This window comes from Schistocerca serialis, chromosome 4 (assembly GCF_023864345.2).
Source record: "Schistocerca serialis cubense isolate TAMUIC-IGC-003099 chromosome 4, iqSchSeri2.2, whole genome shotgun sequence".
NCBI lineage: Eukaryota > Metazoa > Arthropoda > Insecta > Orthoptera > Acrididae > Schistocerca > Schistocerca serialis.
The window spans coordinates 629,750,626-629,767,260 of record NC_064641.1 but is presented as its reverse complement, the minus strand read 5'-3'; the positions used below and the strand labels follow the sequence as shown (position 1 = coordinate 629,767,260).

At 39.8% G+C, this 16,635-nt stretch overlaps 1 protein-coding gene across 1 annotated transcript in view; it reads right to left on the bottom strand.

Annotated features, from left to right (window-relative positions):
* The window catches only part of LOC126475459 (nudC domain-containing protein 1), a 124,010-nt gene that overhangs the window by 92,837 nt on the left and 14,538 nt on the right, over nucleotides 1-16,635 (bottom strand). The window contains exons 2-3 of the mRNA XM_050103339.1: nucleotides 8,576-8,733; nucleotides 7,136-7,315 (exon numbers count right to left, since the gene is read on the bottom strand). Coding sequence (XP_049959296.1) covers nucleotides 7,136-7,315; nucleotides 8,576-8,733 — 338 coding nt within the window. The remainder of the gene's footprint in view (nucleotides 1-7,135; nucleotides 7,316-8,575; nucleotides 8,734-16,635) is intronic.

Here is a 16,635-nt window from a genome sequence, read left to right as displayed (position 1 = left end):
CATATTTCCCACGGAATACATCTCACATATTTAATGCACTCTCGTCCAAAGTAGCGAACGGTCAACTGCCAGCCAGGGAGCCTCGTTAGCAGGAATACTCTCTCTTCAATGCGCCGTAGTCGACTGACATCGTGTGTTTCAATGTTTGTTTAGGTGTAGCGTCCCCACCCTACGGTGCAGTTACCTCGCATCGGACGGACGGACAATAAATGTCTGAAAATAAAAATTGAACTTCTCACTGGAGGGATGGTTTGAACCAAGGACCTCTTGTTCCGCAGCTGCTCACGCTAACCACGGCACAACGGCGATCCTTGGCTCACATTAACCTTGATGTTGCCTATGTTGCGCATGGACTACTCAGTTTGTATATTTTACTTATTTTTTCATAGTTCCACACAACTACTTCCTGTTTTCTCGACTGATCTGTGTTCAGTTTTTCAAGGCCTATTCACAGTGCCAACTTATAACTAAATCTGAGGGGGGTGCGATGGGGAGGTTCCCTTGTAAGTACAGTACTAGTTCCGGCGGTTCTAGTGTTAATAGATTTGAAGTTAGCAGTATTCTTCAGACTGATTATGAATAAATCGTATAAGGATACTCATACAATGGAGGCTCCAGTTTGGAATAGGGATTGCTGCTCACCATAAAAATGACAGACTGAGTTGAAGACACGTGCAACGAAAATACTAATACAAATTAAGCTTTCAGTCAAAGTGTTCTTCAGAAAAGGAAACACACACACACACACACACACACACACACATATATTCATACAAGCAAGCACAGCTCACACACACACACACACACACGCACACACACACACACTGGCACCTCTGACTGAAACGTCGAGCTGCTGGAGATGGTGGTCATATGTATGTGATGTGTGCTTGCTTATGTGAATGAATGTATGAGTGTATACCTTTCTGAAGTAGGCTTTGGCCAAAAGCTTAATGTGTAACAGTTTTCTTGTTGTGCTTATCTGCAACCCAATGTGTCATCTTTACAGTGAGTAGTAATCTCTCATTTTCCTAATAATGTTGTATAAAGAAAAGGCGATACAAATGTCTGGACTATTGATAAATGAATACAAACACAATGTTATCTTTTTCAATAAAACAGCTATAATGCCAGCATTTGGAAAATCAATCAAAGTTCCACTGTGATTTGTCCATCTACCTCCACAATTGCCAATTTGGATCACTGCTTCATACACCACCATGATTACTATCTATCTCATAATCACTGACCCCTGGCTTTGAGCTCATATTGTAAATACATCGTATGACAAACATCAATGTGCTGTATTTTGTCGGAATCATGGAAATGTCTACTTTTATTTCATGTATGAATATTACGCTTTAGTTATGATGGGGGCGACATAGGTGGTAATAGTTAAGAGAAAGGGTGCTTTTTCAAGCATTTTTTGGCGCATGTCCACTTTGAGGAGTCAAAGAAGTCAGACCTTAACTAGGAGAAACAATCCATGTCCACAGTTTAATGACACAATCTTGTTACATTTGCATGTCAATATTCATTATTTTCTGGTTAGTTGTTTCATCCTTATAATGTCAAACATAAGAGGCTGACGTTAAGGTTGAGTTTACTGTTGTAGCTACTGCAACAGAGAAAGCACAGGTACAAAGCTCGAACATTATATCATGAGTCATTGCTAATGAATACTCCCAGTGTTTATCAATTGAGTTTGTAAAGCAACTGCATTATTAGCTGTAATATATGTGACTTTGCGGTGGAGCGTAGTTGTCACACCAACACGCTGTCGTCATAGTTGAAACGCACGATAAGCGCATATTCACCAGGAAGAATGCCAACTTCGTACTAGCATTCCTAAATAGCATTGATGCATTCAGTTATTGTTGCAAGCAGAGTGCAATACCAAGAGAAATTTCCAGCGAACACTTGATATACAATCAGATCTCAATAAATGAACAATGAAATTTTTTGTGTATTGTAAACTTTAACAGTAAATGAAAAATCATTTAGCTCGAATAAATTTTGCAGGAAAGAATGATCAATGAAATAAGACCAACTTTAATCGCTATTGCTGTTGTCCGAGGTCTCGCTGCTTGGATCAGCGGTAGTCCTATTGCTATCCACTGAGCGCAATACACTTCCAAAAGGTATCCTTGTGACCTCTTAAGTGCAAGTGCACATATTCTAGTGGGCCTGCTACAGAAAGTTCCTCAAACAATGCAGCATAGATGGAAGATGTATATTACTCCTTTACATACCTTCAATAATAGAGTCCTTCCTCCATTTCATTGATGGATTTCATGACATTGGATTTATCATTGTGTAATATCAAGCCTGACCAGTAAGGTAATTTTTCAAGCACACTCCTAAACTACTCTTCGTAGTATATGGTATTCATCTCAGAATGATAATATGTACCTCCTGATTGTCCAATAACACATGAGCCAGAATTCTGCATGAACCCATCTTTGTCCCCAATGTGGCACCTATTAATAGTTTTTCCAGAACCGGATGTCATTTGACTTTTCCTTTCAAGCCATTACACTCTAACACTTTCTCTGTGATAACCAAACACATTTTGCAATGGCATTTTTTGTTCCTGCCATCCAAGCTTTCTGGAATGGTTTGCACTACACCAATTCTCTTTAGTATAACAAATAGACCATCCTGTGTTTGTAAAGTGTTATTTCCTGCAAGAACACATTTCTTTTGTTCCTGCTACTGTTCTTTTCCATCAGCACAGGTTTATTTGTTGAATGTTTTGCATCTGAAGGCCAATTTCTGAATAGAATGACAAGAGGTTGTTTCACTCTTATCAGAAAATTCTTCCATTTCAGTGTAACTTTTCCAATATGGCAGCTACTGGTAGAAACTGCTCTTCCACATAGAAGTGTTTGATTTTCCTTCTTGCGACTCCCTGTGTAAACTCGTCCAAGGCTAACTTCTGTCACCTGCCAGTACTCCTTTTTAGTGATAAAAGAGATGAAGTTTCTCTATATTCTCTCAAAAATCACTTGACTGTACTTCCACTAATTCTGACAAATTTAGAAATTCTCTCTCTACTAGCTGTGATATTCAACTGCTCGCATCCCGTTCCTTTTCGGCCTTAAAATAAGTAGATCATCACGGTCTTTTGACAACTCCATAAACAATGAATGGTTTCACACATATAAGAGGCAACAAATTATATCACACAGATTATCTAAGACAAGTACGAAACAATGAAAGGCTACACTACTATTTACTATCTAATGGTAAGTCACAAAGTACACTGTAACTATGAATACAGAAGTGGAATTAGTGTTCAGAGGTCCAGCAACATAGCATATGAACTGCTATGAATGGCAACAACAGAGCTTGCATTTACACTTTCCATCCTGTTAATAGACAGGGTGAACATTAATAAAACTGGCAAACTGCAGGGACAGATTCCTGACAAGAAACGGAGGAAAAAAGGTCCTACAAACGTGTGTCTGAAAATGCGTCATTGCCACGGTACATGATGATAAATCACAATTCCTCTGACTGCATGCTGTGTGTTCCTTATATATTTCAGGCTATGTGACTGACACAATGTACCATAGCAGCAGAATGGTTTGGTATTTGTGTTGGGTCCAAGCCAAGATGGTATTTGTGTACAGTCAAGCAGATGGAAATGGTCAAGAGGCAGCACAAGATCAAATACTCTTACAAGCACCAACCACATCACAGAACATTTCAGGCCCTTTTGGGTATCTGCATGAACATGGGTTGTATCAGACAGACGAATGTGCAGGGAGGCAGCGGACTGTGCATACACCAGTTTTGAGAGAACCAAGTTCTACAGAATATTGAGACAAACCCTAGTACGAGCTCCAGGTAAGCGGCTTTCCAACAAGGTGCAACACAGCACGATTATGTGTATCCTGCATGACAACTGCTAATATCCCTATCACCTGAGGTCCCATGGAGGCCATTGTGAACATCTGTTTGACATGGATGCAATAGATATCTATACTGTGTTCTGGGACGATTTCTTGTCATTGCTCGCACACCAGTCATTTCTGGACACATGTTCATAGGACCTTTTACCCTCCATTTCCAGTCAGGAATCTGTCCCTGCAGTTTGTCAGTTTTATTAATGTTCACCCTGTATGTATTACCATTAGGTGAACTGCAGAAATCTACACCCACTATTATTAGCACAAAACGGCTAATTGGAAAGCAATGAAAATTTGCCTTTAAATAGAGAACAGTTGCATCTTTAAACTGTGCACATAAAATATTTTTCCTAATTATGGTCTAACTTCTACAACTCCTCAAAGTTAACACCCTCAAAAAAATGCTCAAAAAAGAATGCTTTGTCTTAAATATTACTGCTTATGTCACCCTCTTTTCAACTACAGTGTAATACTCATACACCAAATAAAAGTAGACATTTCAACAATTCCTGCAAGGCACAAAACATTGATGTTCATCACAGGATGTAACCAGAATATGAGCTCAAATTCAGGGGCCAATCATTATGAAATGGATAATAGGTTTGGTTTCTTTTATTGCAGTTTTTTATGTATAAAGGAAATACTCTAATTTTTAATAAATCTTATTTATTTATTACTTGTCATTAGCCAACATTTGTTGAAATAGACAGTTTTGACATTACATTCAATAGTAAATCTAAAATTGGGAAACTATGTACATTCAGATTACATTACATGAAGATAAAGAATTATTCTCTACATTATAGTTACTCTCTACTACATTCCAATTCCTTTACATCATAGATACACTTATCAGCTAACAATTTGTGCAGCTGCTTCTTGAAGGCATCACCTTGTAGGTTTTTCAGTGATGGCGGTAACTTGTTATATAATTTTAATCCTGTTTGTTTAAAGCTACTTTGGACCTCAGACAGCCTAGTAAAGTCTACATCAAGATTGTTTTTATATCTGGTATCATGTGGGTGAACATCTGTTCTGGAAGGTAAGGTATGTATTTGTTTTTTTATGGAAAGAAGACACGTTTTTATACACAGAGAAGGTAATGTTAAGTTCCTTACAGTGCTTTAGACATGATTCTTGGCTTTTAATACCTGTAATTGCTCTAATTGCTTTCTTCTGCCACATGAACACTGTCTGAGCAACAGATGAGTTGCCCCATAATTTTATTCCGTACTGTGAGTGAGATTCAAAGAAGGCATAATAAGAAGATAAAAGTTGATTTCCGCTAGCTAATGTTTTTAGTTACCTTAACAAAAAGACTACTCTAGATAGTCTGGTACATAACAGTTCCGTGTGGTTGTTCCATATTAATTTCGGGTCTAGGTGGATTCCTAGAAGTCTTACAGAGTCAGACTCATTTAATTTTTCCTGTAGATTGTGCAAGAAGAAATACATAGTTTCAGTCTTGCTACTGTTGAGTATCAGCTTGTTGCTGTGGAGTCATATGGCAGACTTTTCAAGCATTACTTTTGTTTGTTTCTTCACTTCCTCCAATTTGTTATCTGAGGTAATCAGGGTTGTGTCGTCAGCATATATTATTGACTTGTGAAGCATGAAAGTAGGCAAGTCATTCATGTATACCAGGAAGAGAAAAGGTCCAAGCACTGAGCCTTGTGGCACACCTCTTACAACTGGTAGGGCATTTGATTGCTGGCTATTTACTATAACTACCTGAGTTCTGTTCATCAGGTATGATCTGATTAGTGCCAGTTCGTTATTTTTGACACCATAGCACTCTAGTTTCATTATTACTATTTCATGGGATACAGTATCAAATGCTTTACTCAAATCTAGTAGTACAGCACAAGTGATGGAATTGTTCTCGAAGCCATCAAGTATGTCTGTCACAAGAGTTTCTACTGCATTTATTGTAGACAATCCTGGCCTAAAACCAAAGAGCGAGGGGGAAAAAAGATTTTGTTCAGCGAAGTAGTTGCAAAGTTGTGTTTTAATGCAGCATTCTATTATCTTGGATAATATAGGTAAGAGGGATATTGGACAGTAACTTTCAGGTTTGTTTTTTCTCCTTTTTATAGATTGGGATAACAATAGTAGCCTTCAGGACCTCAGGAAATTCTCCAGCTGTAAAAGTACTATTGATCAGAAAGGTAAGAGGGGCAACAATAATGTCAATTATTTGTTTCAAGATGGTGTTGCAGATGCCATAGAGATCTTCGCTGTATGAGCCATGTAGGTTTGTGACGACTTTGTATACAGTTTGGCAGGTCACCTGTTTCCATTTAAAGGATAAGTTATTAAGGTCAGAAATGTTGTAGGTAAAACTTTCAGAAGTTGCATCATCTGGTGCTGAGGTAGCAGTAGCTTCGAACTTAGTACTGTTAACAAAAAATTCATTTAATTTTTCTGGCACTATTGGAATTTCTTGCCTGTTTTTATGCTTCCCTGCTATTTTGTTTATTACCTGCCAGGCTGCTTTGCATTTGTTGCTGGAGTTTTCAATGAAAGCATCATTGGCTCTCTGCTTTGCTGTCTGTATTTCAGTCCAATAATTCTTCCTGGCTTCTTTATACCTCTGCTTCGATTCTAGGTTACCAGTTTTAGCCACTTTATGTAGGGCAATAAGTGTGTTTCTCAGGTCATGCAGTTCAGGAGTGAACAAGTTGTGCTTCATTTTTCTATTTGGTGCACCATCTATTTTCATCTTTTTGATTATTTGTGGGCAACAGTTTTGAACTAAGCTCATTAGTATGTTCAGGAATAAGTTAAAAGCATTATCGTTGTTATTACAATTACATACTCTGTCCCACTCAAGTTCTGGTAATTTTTGCCTTAACTTTGTAATGTCAGAATATAATAATCTGATGCTCTTAATGTGTTCAGGTTGCTGAGTAGGATAGTTTTACTTCTTTAAATGCAATAAAATTCATTGAAGTGCATGATATTCCAGCACCATTACATTATACTTTGAAAGCTGGTGTAACACAATAGGTGCCACATGCCCACTGGCAATATTAAATTATCCCGAAACAGGTGTGTCCAAAACATGCGAGTATTTACAGCCAAGGCACACATCAAACAACAAAGAATTTCTTGAGTAATATATGTGAGAATATGAATCTGTTCAATACAACAACATAATTGGCATGTTATGTAATTATCCAATTGTTGTGTAACTGAAATTGTAATATATACTGAATCCTTACCTGAAATGAATCTGCTTCCTCTCTGTTACCAGTGTACACAATATACAGACTTCCAGCTCCATCAGAAACAACAGCAAAATCTGCCGATGTGAAACTGAGGGATGGGTTGTAGTGACCAGGCTTGCGGGGATGATGTTTTGTCATCTCCCACATGGTATGAAGACCTTCAAAACGACCTGTCTAACAAAATTGAAATCTGGGGTGAAACAAGGTGCAATGGACAGTGAAATCCCATACAAACTGAGTCAAATACAAGGTTACTGCTGATTTGCCAAGGCCTCTTCACTTTCATTAATCCTTTTTCATCTAGCCTGCTATTAATCCAATGACTAAAATTGCAATGATATCGACAAAGTATAGCATTTTGTATCTGATCTATAATTTAACAAATTATTTGGCGTCATTCACCACAAGTTCCACCTACCAGTGAGTGGCAGAGGGTACCTTGTAGTACTACTGCTGGTCATATACTTTCCTGTACCACTTGCAAGCAAGAGTGACGGAAAAACGACTACCTATATGCTTCTGTACAAGCCCTAATTTCTCTTATGTTATGTTTGCGATCCTTTCTCAAAATGTATGTATTCTGTACTTTCAGACCTTCGATAACAGTCCGCACTGGGACACCATGTCAAACACTTACCAGAAAACTAGAAATAAAGAATCTGCCTGTTACCCTTCATCCATGTTTCACAGGATATCACTTAAGAAAAGGGCAATGTGGGTTTCACAAGTAATTTGTGGTCAAAAGCTTTTCTGTCTCAAGGAAATTTATTATATTTTTTGAACTGAGTATATGTTCAAGCATTCTGCAGAACACCGATGTCAAGCATTCTGGTCGGTAAATTTTTGGTTCTTTTCATTTATCCTTCTTCTAGACAGGGGTCATCAGCACTTTTCTCCAGTCAGTTGAGACTTTGTGCTAAGTGAGAGATTTGCAATAAATGCAATCCAACTAAGGGGCAAATGCCGTTCAGTACGCACTGTAAAACCAAACTACGATTCAGTCTGGATCTGCGGACTTATTTGTTTAGAACTCTTTCAATTGCTCCTCTACACCAAGAACGCCTATTGTCATGTCCCCCATATGGAAGTTTGTACAATTGTCAGACACCAATATGTTTGTACTATCCTTCGGTGTCAATGATTTCTTAAATGCAGAATTAAAAATACGGCTTTCCTTTTGCTGTCTTCTACTGCCGTGCCAGACTGATCAACAAGTGACTAAGCAATTTTATGTAGGAACAGAATTTTCTCGAGTTCTCTACAAGAGCTTTTACTAAGGTATCCACGTAATATAAATTATCTTCTGATTATACATATGCATAGAAGTGATTATGCAATCCAAAATCTTTGGTGTGGAGGAGCAAGTACTGATCACCACTAGGCAGGATGTAGCTGAAACAAAGATTAGCATTTTGTATCTGACCTTTGACTTACCAAATTATTTTGTCTCACTCGCCGCAGTCTCCACCTCTCATCCACGTAATATAAATTATCTTCTGATAATACATCTGCATACAAGTGATTATGGAGTCCAAAAACTTTGGCATGGAGGAGTGAGTACTGATCATCACTAGGTAGGATGTGGTCAACATCTGACATACAGAAAACAAAGAATGTTATTGTGGTACACTGCAATATGAAATTAAGACAAAAACAGATTTTTTACATTTAAGTTATGCTATCACTAACAATATATCTGAACATTAACACCACATTTCACCACATTTGGAAATAGAACATTATCTTATAAGAAACAGGAACTGACGCTCCAACCACTAGGGATTGATTTAGCCACAGCTAGTTCAAAGTTAGTCTATTATATCAAGAAATATGTAGCTAACAGACGTGAACAATAAGACTGAGGCAATATTTATATAAATGTGCTAGAATTTAAAGTGTTGGTAATGGAACTTGCATATTTTTTTAAGCAAAAATTTTCTTAAAACACAGAAACAGTGGAACACTTCAGACAAACCTGAAAGGAGTGGCCTCTGAAATTGGTAGTAATGTATTTATTTCAGCAGTTGAATTAACTGTGCTACAAATGAACTGTGCATGTGAAATTCTTTGAACAAGATTAACTAGCCAACATTAAGTTAAAAGCTAATTTTTTACACAGTGCTACATGAAGTTAGAAGATGAACACCAGATGATGATATTATGCTACACTATGTGATCAAAAGTATCCGGACACCCCCAAAAACATACATTTTTCATATTAGGTGCAGTGCACTGCCACCTACTGCCAGGTACTCCATATCAATGACCTCAGTAGTCATTAGACACTGTGAGAGCAGAACGGGGCACTCAGCGGAACTCACGGACTTCGAATATGGTCGGGTGATTGGGTAACACTTGTGTCATATGCCTGTATGCGAGATGTCCACATTCCTAAACATCACTAGGTCCACTATTTCTGATGTGATAGTGAAGTGGAAATATGAAGGGACACGTACAGCACAAAAGCGTACAGGTCAATCTCGTCTGTTGACTGACAGAGACTGCCGACAGTTAAAGAGGGTCATAATGTGTAATAGGCAGACATCTATCCAGACCATCACACAGGCATTCCAAACTGCATCAGTATCCACTGCAAGTACTATGACAGTTAGGTGGGAGGTGAGAAAACTTGGATTTCATGGTCGAGAGGCTGCTCATAAGCCACACGTCATGCTGGTAGATGCCAAAACGACACCTCGCTTGGTTTAAGGAGCATAAACATTAGACGACTGAACAGTGGAACAATGTTGGGTGGAGTGACGAATCACAGTACACAATATGGCGATCCGATGGCAGGGTGTGGATATGGCTAATGCCTGGTGAACGTCATCTACCAGCGTGTGTAGTGCCAACAGTAAAATTCGGAGGCAGTGGTGTTAAAGTGTGGTCATGTTATTCATGGAGGGGGTTGCACGATCACAGCACAGGCCTACATTGATGTTTTAAGCATCTTCTTGTTTCCCCACTGTTGAAGAGCAATTTGGGATTGTGATTGCATCTTTCAACATGACAGAGCACCTGTTCATAATACACAGCCTGTGGTGAAGTGGTTACACGAGAATAACATCCCTGTAATGGACTGGCCTGCACAGAGTCCCGACCTGAATCCTACAGAACACCTTTGGGATGTTTTGCAACGCAGACTTTGTGCCAGGCCTCACCGATCGACATGGATACCTCTCCTCAGTGCAGCACTCCATGAAGAATGGGCTGCCATTGCCCCAAGAAACATTCCAGCACCTGATTCAACATATGCCTGCAAGAGTGGAAGCTGTCATCAAGGCTAAGGGTGGGCCAACACCATATTGAATTCGAGTATTACCGATGGAGGGCGCCATGAACTTTTAAGTCATTTTCAGCCAGGTGTCCGGATACTTTTGATCACATAGTGGATGTTTCAGTGCAATTTCACACACACATAGAGCAAATAATGCTTGACTCAAAGGGTTTCAGCAGTTCAATAATATGTGATTTCCAATTAAAGTGATGATCAATCTGCAGACAGGAATTTTATGTAGGCTTATGGCCTTCATGCTATTGATGATGATATATCCTGCCTAGCGCAGAATTGGACAAACTATTTTTTTCTAAAGTAAATGATAGATCATTTGTTGAGAACGAGTCAATAATAGCTTTGAATATTTTATTAATTGCTCCTTCTCTTGCTGCAGCTCTGTTGGGCTTGATGATGCTGATTGCATCATCAGCAAACAGCACTACTACTGCTGTATAAATGGAAGATATAAGGCCATTTGCTTATAACAAAAACAGGAGTGGTACCTAAACTGAACCCTGTGGGCTGCCAACAGTAATTTGTCTCTAGTCACAAGAAGATTCATCATGAGAATTGCATATGGTAACAAAGATTTGTCTTAGTTAAATAGGATGTTAACCATTTACTCATTGCACCTCGTAAGCCATAAACTAAATTTCTCCAAAAGAATGATGTGACTTTCACAGTCAAATGTTTAAGACAGATAACAAAACACCAGTAGGTGAAATATTGTCATTCAGAAACATAAATAAACAGTCAGTGAAACGGTTGACAGCATCCTGAATGGAGTTACCTTTCTAAAACCCAAACTGTGAGCAATTCAGAATCTTGGGTTTGCACCATTCTTAAATACATTAACTTACAAAAAATTTTTGAAAGGTAAATTAACAGTGAAATGGATGGATAGCCATTAATATCTGCCTACTACCTTTCTTAATGAGGGGTCTAACAATGCAACAACTTAATCTGAATGGAAAGATATCTTGTACGAGTGATACATTAAATATGGTGCATGGCTGAGTGTGCTAACTATATCAGAGTGAGATGCTTTTAATATTTAACTTGTAATGTTAGCAACCTCAAAAATGTTTGTTATATTTCTAAACAATTGAAACACCAGGTTGGAACATCAACATTATTAAGAAAAGGATAGATTGCTACTAGCCATAAAAATGACCTGTTGAGTTGCAGACAGGCACAAGAAGAAGACTCCCCCCCTGCTAAAGCACTCGCCCGTCCTTTCTCCTTCTCTGCTACTTTCCTTTTCTTCTCCCCATCTTTTCCCCCATCCCTCACACCCCACCTCCTGACATTGCACTTGGCAGTCTCATCAGGCTGCAATCTAGTCCCTGCATGCCCTGCCAGACAGCGCTCTTCTCTCCTGTCATCGTGCCTTGCTATCCCTCCCCCTTCCCCACCACAAGCGATTGCTATTCATGCAACTGTCACGTTCCAGTTAGGTCTGTTGGTGGTAGTGATCGTGTGTGTGTGTGTGTGTGTGTGTGTGTGTGTGTGTGTGTGTGTGTGTGTGTGTGTGTGTGTGTGTGTGTTTTTCTTTGCTGAAGAAGCCTTTATCCTAAAGGTGTATTGTGTAACAGTCTTTTCGTTGTGCCTGTCTGCAATTCAATACATCATCTTTGTAATGAGTAGCAATCTATCCTTTAGCTATATTTTTGATGTGGACCATTCGGTCAGTATCTTTAATTACTAGATCATCTTGCCCTGTGTTGTACTTTCCTCATTTCCCTTTAACTACACTCCATATTGCTTTGATTTTATTTTCTGAATTATTTATCTATGACACGATGTGCATGCTTTTTTATTTCTTCTAATGTTTCCAATAAAACTCCCCCAGCCTCTTACCTCTCTCTTTTTTCCCCTCCTCTACTTCCTCCTTTTCCAATATCCTTCCCCCCTACACCCCCTCACAGTTCCAGAGCACGTAGCAGCCCTAATCTGTCCCCACCACATTCCTGCATGCTTTCACAAGTAGCATTATACCCCCCCCCCAATCCTCCCCCTTCCCGCCACAGCCTCCTTCCTTACCCCCACCATCCAGACTGCTTCTCCCACTAGGCACAGTTACTTGCAATCCAGCCTCAATGACCAGAGACAGTGATCATGTTGTGTGAATATGTGTGTGTTTCATACATTAAAAGAAGGCCTTTTGGTTGGAAGCTCACGTTTACCAGTCTTTTCATTGCACCTGTCTGCAAATCAATGGCTCCTCTATGTGGTGAGTAATAATCTGTCCTTTCATGATATTGTCATTATTCCATCCTCGATTCTCCATTGTTTGATTTTGCTTAACGGTTTTCCTTCCATTCTGCAGCACAGTGCTGTTTTCCTTTGTAGCTATTCTCTTTTGCACTCCTTTGCTCAGTCCATCCTTTTCTATGTCTTCATGTGTTTTACCTGTTGCCTACCAAACTGCACACGCTCTGACTTATGAGCCACACTGCATTGCCACCACACACCAAATAGCTAAGTAACTGTGCTTATTGTTGGTTTCTCCCACCAATATATTAATCATCTACCTTCAAACTGATCACTTTTCTCGTCTTACTCTGACATATATTCCATGTGTCATTTTTGTACGTTCCTGTGCCAAGTGAACTTGTTGAACCTCAGGCTACCAACCCACCCCACCCCCCTCTCTTTCTCTTCTCTTATTCCACTAAGCATACACTAACCTCAACCTCATCTAATACAGTCAACATTCGCTGTCTCCTCCCCCCCCCCCCCCCCCTCTATCGACCCACTGACCTGTATCCCACTTTATCATCTTTTTATTTATTTGCCATTGTGATTTCATGTCAATTTCAAATAATTTTCGCCTTTCACTATCGGACCTACTCCCTCGTGTTTCACCTTTTTCCTCAACATTTCATTTGCTCCGTACTTTTGTGATTTTTCCCCACATATTTTAATTTTTACATTTTATCATATTTTTATGAGCCTTTTTGCATATATTTTTATGTAATGTATGTATTTTTGCCTTTTTTTATCCTCCACTATGGATCTTTGCTTCTTCCATCCGCACCAAAGCAGAAAAGTTTGCTTATCCCTAGCCAGAACCAGGTCCAAAATACTGTTCCTGCACTGTTACCTGGCTCATGGTCTTACTGCCGAACTACCCATACCTGGCTGCAGCCCCTCCTTCCACAATGATCTCCATCTGTTCAAATGCTACCACTACCCAGCCCTCACCAACCTAATCCTGCAAAATCATGTAAATCAGGCCCAAACCACCTTGCAATACCTCCCCTCCATCCGTAAAATCCTCCTGCCCTGCAGTCCCACAATCCTGTATCCCATTTCTCATGAACTCTCGCCCTCCAGGAAATAGAGCAGCATGCACAACATCACTTCAAAAATCTCTCCAGCCTGTTCACCTCCTACTCTCACGTTGGACTACTACTATCAATCATCTGTACAACGGTCTCCTAACCTGCCCCATGTCTCCTCATTGCCAACAAACCTTGCCTCACAGACAACCTACATTTATCACACACTCACACTCAGAAACTCTCACCCACCACCATACAGAATCCAGAACACAAACAGATTCAAAACACAGTCATGAACATTTTCTCCAAAAGACTTAGTCCCACAGAGGTGTCAGTCCTTTCCCCTTTCCAAAGACATAGCCTTTTGCTCCACTCCCAAATTCAATCATGCTGGACTTGTTAAAGACCTTCTCTTCTTCCCCTGGCCCCTAAAGTGGCAGCATTTTTTTTTTTTTTTGCCACCAACCCTACCACTCGAACTCAAGCCCAAGCCAATTCTGAATGCTGCCTGACTCAGTTCACTCCTCCATACAATAATCATCCACACCCATTGATCCCAAATCACCTGCTATTAATATTCCACAATTTCTCAACTTCAAACCTTACCTCATCATCAGTCACCAAATACCTCAACATGAAGCTAACCTCAGACCTGCAGAAAGAACTGTAATCCACCACCTAAAGTCTGATTCTGACCTTATAATCATACCTGCCAACAATGGCTCCACCACTGTCATTTTGAACCACAGTGATTACCTGTGGCAGATGGTCTCTGCCAGCTGTCAGATTCATCCATCTACCCTGTCACTGCTGTGACCCCATTCCAGACATACAACAGATTCTCCAGTCTCTCCTCAAATCCTTATGCCCATCCCACAAACTATCCCCTTAATCTCTCTCTCCCTCTCTCTCTCTCTCTCTCTCTCTCTCTTTCTCTCTATCTCCTCACCCCTACCACTAACTGCACTCCTATCTTCCACAGGCTTCCTAGAGACCATGTAGTGGGACGCGAAATTGAAGCATCACCCATCCACCAGTGTCAGCCCAGTTTGCAGGTGAATACAAGTTTAATTTAGTGTCTTGTTTATGTATTTTGTAATATTTGTAATGTTTGTGAATTATCTAAAGTTTTGTATTTATTTTTATGTTTCATGTACGGAGAGGGCGGCGCAACGAACGGAAACAGCATCTTCACTGCCGGGACCAGAGAGAAAATTGCTGGCCACTATGCGTTGCGGGTCGACAGCCAAAGAGCAACAGGAGTTGTTGCGCCGTGCTTCTAAAAACTGAAAAATTAAGAATTTGTAATGTTTCTACAACAATGACGTCATAGAAAGGTTAATCATGTTGTAAATGTTCAGTCCTATGTTGTCAAAACTCATGTTCACGTCTATATGTAGTATATGTGAAGATAATAAACTAGTATATACTACAAAAGTTTAAATACATGTTCCGAGAATTTATTTATGAAGAATTATATTAAGGAAAAAGTATTACTGATTTATTTGACAAGATTATTAATTTTTGACAACGTTCATCGCGAGTTTGAGTCTTGTTTATTTAATGTGGTTTTAATATTTATTAAAGCAGATAACTTGCATTAATATAATTTCTGAGAAGAAACAAAAGACATCTAAATTGAAAAAAGTTTGTGCAAACCAATTGGACTGAGTGACGTAATTCTGCACATACGACTCAAATGATGATGTTTTAATTACAGTTTCGCTCAAGAACCATTCAGAGACAACTTTAAAAAGAATTTAAATAATTTTGAAGTGTTTTGTAACTGACGTAGGTGACAAAGTCTGCACATGGTCATATGTCAAAAGCAAAATCATTTATACAAAACGTACGTCGTTACACTACAACCATAAACCCAACCATCCTGGACATCCTATTGTGGCCAGTTATGATGACCTCTCAGTTCTTGTGGACCAACACCTTCAACCTACCCTCCTGTGTCAAATACACCAACTACATCTTCCATCAAGTCACCACAGTTTCTGCTCCTTTACTACACGATGCCCTGCTTGTCACTATTGATGCTACCATGATCTACACTAACATCCCTAATACCAGTGGTCTTGCCGCTATTGAGCACTACCATTCCTAATGTCCAACTGATTTCAAACCTAAAACCGCTTCCTGGTCGCCAAGAACAACTATATCCTCACTCATAATTATTTCACCTTTGAAGTCATCACCTACAAACAAATCAGTGGTATGGTAATGGGTACTCGTATGGCACCATCCTATGCTAACCTACTCATGGGCCATCTGAAGGAATCCTTCTTAAACACCAAGTATCTCAAACCCAATACCTGGTTCAGATTCACTGATGACATCTTTCGTGATCTGGATTGAGGGCGAGGACACCCTAACCACATTCCTCCAGAACCTCAACACCTTCTACCCCGTTTGCTTCACCTGGCCCTCCTCAACTCAACAAGGTACCTTCCTCGATGTTGACCTCCACCTCAAAAATGGCTATATCAGTACCTCTGTCCATATCAAGCTTACCAACGAACAGCAATACCTCCTCCTCGACAGCTTCCACACATTTCATACCAAGAAATCCCTTCCACACAGCCTAGCCACATGTGCCTGTTGCATCTGCAGTGGCGAGCAGCCCCTCTCGAAATACACCAAGGGTCTCACTGAGACCTTCGCAGACTGTAATTATGCCTCCCAACCTTGTACAGAAACAGATCTCCCTTGTGTTATCTATTCAGTCATCTATTACCTCCCAAACTACCACCGTACACCCACGGAGGAGGATTCCCCTGGTGACACTGTACCACTCAACACTGGAGCAACTGAATCACATTCTTCAGCAGGGTTTTGACTACATCTCATTGTGCCCTAAAAAGAGAAATGCCCTTCACACTACCCTTCCCACCCCATTACACAATATCCTTGTCAATCCCTAC